The sequence below is a fragment of the Pyxicephalus adspersus genome, chromosome 3 (assembly GCF_032062135.1).
Source record: "Pyxicephalus adspersus chromosome 3, UCB_Pads_2.0, whole genome shotgun sequence".
Classification (NCBI taxonomy): Eukaryota; Metazoa; Chordata; class Amphibia; order Anura; family Pyxicephalidae; genus Pyxicephalus; species Pyxicephalus adspersus.
In genome coordinates this window covers 47,616,346-47,621,361 of record NC_092860.1, presented here as the reverse complement: position 1 = coordinate 47,621,361, position 5,016 = coordinate 47,616,346, and the positions used below count along the sequence as shown (strand labels likewise).

Sequence of the window (5,016 nt, the reverse complement as noted above, 5' to 3'; positions counted from 1 at the left end):
GATCGGCTGTCGTCCATCGTCCGTGGATCCGGCAGGTCGGTCGTCCGGACGATGGACGACACCGACTGTACACACGGAAGATTTTCGCCCGATAATTGGCCGATGCCGATTACTGGGCGATAAAAATCTGACATGTGTACTTAGCTTTAGTTTTGTGCTGTGAATGTAAAAGGTTTCAATCATAATAAGAAAAACAAGTGGGAGTACCCTGATTGGAATCAGCAAGACGACCTGTGCTGCATGGTGCTGATGTTCCCATACCAGTGTTCAGTACACTCCCCAATATTCCTGTGCTCTCCAAGTTGGAAGATATACAGGGTTTGGAGTGTAATCCAGGAGTTAGCAGTGGAAGTGAAAATGAAGGAAGTGTTTCATCAAACCAGCAGTTCCCCCAAGAAGAGCTCAATGATTTAATATGTGACCTAAGTCTGTCACAAAAGCATCTGGTCAAAAAAAGAACTAAGAAAGGTGACACTCCTACCATATTTCAGTGAAGATGGAGACTTTGTGTACTTTTGTAACATCCCTGGACTACTAGCTTATATGGGAGTACCAGAATACTGAGCCGAAGACTGGCGGCTTTTCATAGACAGTTCCATTTGAAGATTGAAATCTGTTGTACTGCATAATGGCAACTGCTATGCATCAATTCCAATTGATCACTCAACAAAACTTAAAGAACAATATGAAAATATCAAAATGGTCTTACAAAAGCTTTGCTATCATGAACACCAATGGTCTATATGTGTTGATTTAAAAATGGTGAACTTTCTACTTGGACAGCAAAGTGGATACACAAAGTTACCATGCTTCATCTGCTTGTGGGATAGTGAAGCAAAGCAGGATCACTGGAAAAAAAGTGACACGGCCTCTCCAAGGGAAAACATGAAAAAAAAGAGCAGCGAACATCATTACCGAGCCAATGGTTGATAAAGAAGAAATCATTCTCTCTTCACTACACATAATGTTGGGTATAATAAAGCAATTTGTTAGAGCCCTGAACAAGGATGGTAATTGCTTCAAATACATTTGAAGATTCTTCCCTGGATTGAGTACCTGAAAAATTAAAAGCTGGAATCTTTGATGGACCCCAGATTCGGAAACTGATAAATGATTCCATTTTCACAAGTTACATGACTGATACTGAAGCTTCTGCTTAGCACAGCTATGTCATCTTTGTCAAGAACTTCTATCCAGAAAACCTTGGGCATTTCTTTGGGGAACAAGTGGAGAAGTTCTATCATGATATAAAGGTGATGGAAGAAGAAGAAAGGTATCAGGGCAGATGGGATAGACACATGATGGCAGACAACTGCTGGAGCCTTCAACGTGATTGTCCTGATCATCAAGCAAGGAAATCATACAAAGATTTTCAATGACTTCTTTGTGATTAGTTCTGTAAATATACTGAATATAGAATATATTGAAATTAGGTACTTAAAAAAATTAATTTTATATATGTAGGCATACCTAGTTTAATTTTGCTTAATTTTCATCTTTCATTAGTTTTCTTTGAGGTTATTATTGAGGTCATTATTTCAAAAACTAGAGCCAATCTAACCAATACCATATTTGGAATCTATGCATCAAACATAAGCTAAAATGGCTTTAATCTGTTTGGCAAGAAAATGTTTGTTGGCCTGTATAATCTTCCTAAATTATTCAAGGAGAAAATCATATCCCTCCTAAACAACACTACAGCAGGTGAAGATTTAGGTAACGCAGGGCTGGAGTGGGCCATGGGATGATATACTTTAATTGTAGTAGTAAGAACAGGGAAGTCATATTTGGGTAAAGAACCAAAACGGTGAAAGAACCAAAATGCAAGACTGTCAAGTTTGTAAACTATTTCTAACAGATACTAAAATAGTTACTATAAATAGATATTTTACAAGCTTATCAGAAAACTAAGAGTATTTATATGTGCTCATACTTAATGTAGAAGAAAAGGCACAGAACTTCTGAGTATGTCCTATATTTTTAATAGAAGCATAACTAACAAATCACAGAGCCCCACAGAGGCATTTTATTGTGACTTCCCATCTTATCTTTATTGAAAAGCTGACTCCTTCTTGGTTTTGGTCTTCTTGGTTGGCCACTGGTCCATATTACAGCCCCATTTTCATCTTTTGTGCATTGGTGGTCTGTGGTGGTTGATGCGCCACACCTGGTTACATATTTTTACACTGGTTTTCAGTAGAAGGGTCTGAATTAATATTGGACATCAGTACAAACACAAATTGGTGGTATTTTGCCATTTACATTGTTTTGTTTAAACATCCCCTTTGTATTCGATATTAGTGAAAATTGCCCACTTTACATTGGTCAGAAAAAGTATGCCTCTTTTACATTGATAACAAGTTGAAATTGACTGAGCAATTAAAAGCAAGTATAGAATCAAAAGAACATAATCAGTCAAGTTAAACATTTTCTGTTGCTTACTTGGGGCTCTATTTATAAAGCAGGGAATCCTCCAGGTCCACGTGTGTACCAATGGCAGCAATTGATTCCCACCAGGGAATATTGGGACTATGAATATATGAGGGTATGTCAGATTCACTGTTTTATAAACCGAGCCCTTAAGTATCAAGTATCTTGTGGTTGTTTTAGACTTACACATGTATTTTCATTTGAATGTTGGGCATGCAGACAACTGCTTATCTTAAATAACCAGGGCTACGTACACACGTCAGATGATTCTCGTCTGGTAATCAGTTCAGAGCTGGTCATCCTCCGGCGTCTCTATGATCACTTCCGGTTCCGCCCGCTCTCACGTAGCATGTCTACTACCCTGGCAGCCGATGACGCTGTGGGTGAGGTGGTGTTGCCTGGCGATGTGCTCGTTCTGTCGTCGAAGGCAGAGGACAGTTTGCCCTCCACTAGCCGGGCACGAGTAGTGTGCGGCCCGGGGCTGACACCCCATGGAGACAACCTACTAGTCATCAAATGCGGAGTGGTGAAGCGGCGGGACCCGGCGACATACTGGGTGGACTCCCAGCAGAAGAGGGTGAGGGCTGCAGTGCTGATATAGTAAATGCTTGGAGAGAAATGTGTGCTCACATGCCAACCAATCAGCATCTCTTGTGTTCATTCATTCATTTCATGTATAATTCGAACATGGAACAGATTCTGATGGTTGTAAAAGTAATATAGTAATGGTAAAAGTAATCTTTAGTGTTAAAATATATATTCTCAATAATTATTGTGAGATAGGGCGTTGCAACGTTTGGCAAACACCATGTTGCATCTGGTACAGTGCATGTTTGTGTGTGTGTATATATGTGTGTGTGTGTATATATATATAATGGACTGTGACATACATCACCTTCTATATTCCTGGCTGCTAACATGGTGCAGGATCTGTGTTCTGTAGAGTTTTTTTTAATCTGCGGATATTATATGTAAGTCCCCCAATGTCTTTAACACAGAAATAAGTTTTAGTAAGTATACTGTCCAGTGTGCTCCATTTGTCACCCCTCATGTCTTTATAATGCCCTGTAATGATCTGACTGGTGTTGGGCAGAAAATGAGCAGCCCCATACGTGACAGATTGTAAAGGATCTTTGGACATTGGTCTTTGTGTGATACTTCCTCCACCTCAGATTGTAAGCTCTTCTGGGCAGGGTTCTTTCCTCCTCTTGTGTCACTGTCTATTAAATGTGCAGCTCTTCCTTATATGTTGGTACTATAAAAATACTCTGGTAATAATTATAATGATATCTCAAAGGAATAGGATCAGTGAAGCAAAAAATGAAAAGGTGATAAGGCATTGAAATGTTTTGGCCCCCACTGTTTGTTTGCCAACAGAATCTAGAAATAAGTCTTGCCTCCTGCTTTAGTTAAAATATACTTGGCCTAACTTGCAGCTTAATCAATGTTTGTTTCTCTGCCTTGTACTAAAATAAAGGAGTAGCATCAATTGTCACCTTTAACCACCTGAGCGTTACACTGAGGTCTAGATTTCTGTACCAAAAGTGATCCACTGTTTTTCATGAAATTTTTTTTTCAGCGGAACACAAGATGCCGGGCGGCGGAACACAAGATAACGGCCGGCATCTTACCTGGACCCACTGGCACCCGACGCTGGAGATCGACAGAGGGAGATCGACGGACGACGACGCTGGAATTGGAAAACGACGCTGGATGTGCAGCGGGACCATGGAGGTAAGCATGTGAAAAATTACGGGCTTAACCATCCTAGCCTTTTTTTTTTGCCCGTACCAAGGTCGGGCATAACTGCTAGGTGGTTAAATTGCAGTGGTTCATCTCCTGTCATTCAAAGGTTATGAAAATCAGAAATTGGCATGGGATGCTATGTAATACCTGAAACATGTAATCATGCTAAATAAAACACTTTGTTTTTGTAATAATTTACCCCTGCTTTCTTTCCCATTTTAGTATGTGCCATGGTAAAAGGAGACCATGTAATTGGAATAGTCATTGGCCAATTTGAAGATATTTTTAAAGTTGATGTTGGAGGAAGTGATCAAGCGTCATTATCATTCTTGGCCTTTGAAGGTGCAACCAAAAAGAACAGACCAAACGTAAAAGTAAGTCTTTTACTAAATTTGGTGGCAATGTATGCTGACAAATTTTGTTAGAGCATGGTCCTGAACAGTCTGTGCCCAATCCATTTAAATAGTATAAAGTCTTTGTGGTTTTTTTTGTTTGTTTTTTGGGTTTACTTCCACAATTAAAATGTACACACCTGCTGTCTGCTACCTGTGTGTTTTTTGACAAATGGGTATTGTTAATTGCTGATGCCGAAAGAAAATAAAATATCAATTTTAGGGTACAGTGGATGACTGCTTAGATCCACTTTCAAGCACATTTATTAACTCTTCTTTCAGATGGCTTGATTGTTCCCTATTTGTGTACATGGCAAATATGACACCCAGTTTAACCAGTGTCACCCCATAATTTTCTAAATATTTAAGACTCCAGTGGAGAGCTATTCCTGCTGTAGTACTGGACTTGGCACACATGGATATAGTATGTTCCTGCTTGCTTTATCTG

General features: G+C 39.6%; 1 protein-coding gene across 1 annotated transcript; it reads left to right on the top strand.

Annotated features, from left to right (window-relative positions):
- Positions 1–2,752: 2,752 nt before the first annotated feature.
- Positions 2,753–4,649, top strand: EXOSC3 (exosome component 3). Its single transcript, XM_072404446.1, is given in 3 exon segments — positions 2,753–3,007; positions 4,399–4,407; positions 4,410–4,649. Coding segments are annotated over 3 exon segments (429 nt in total). The 5' UTR covers positions 2,753–2,779; the 3' UTR covers positions 4,602–4,649.
- The last annotated feature ends 367 nt before the right edge of the window (positions 4,650–5,016 follow it).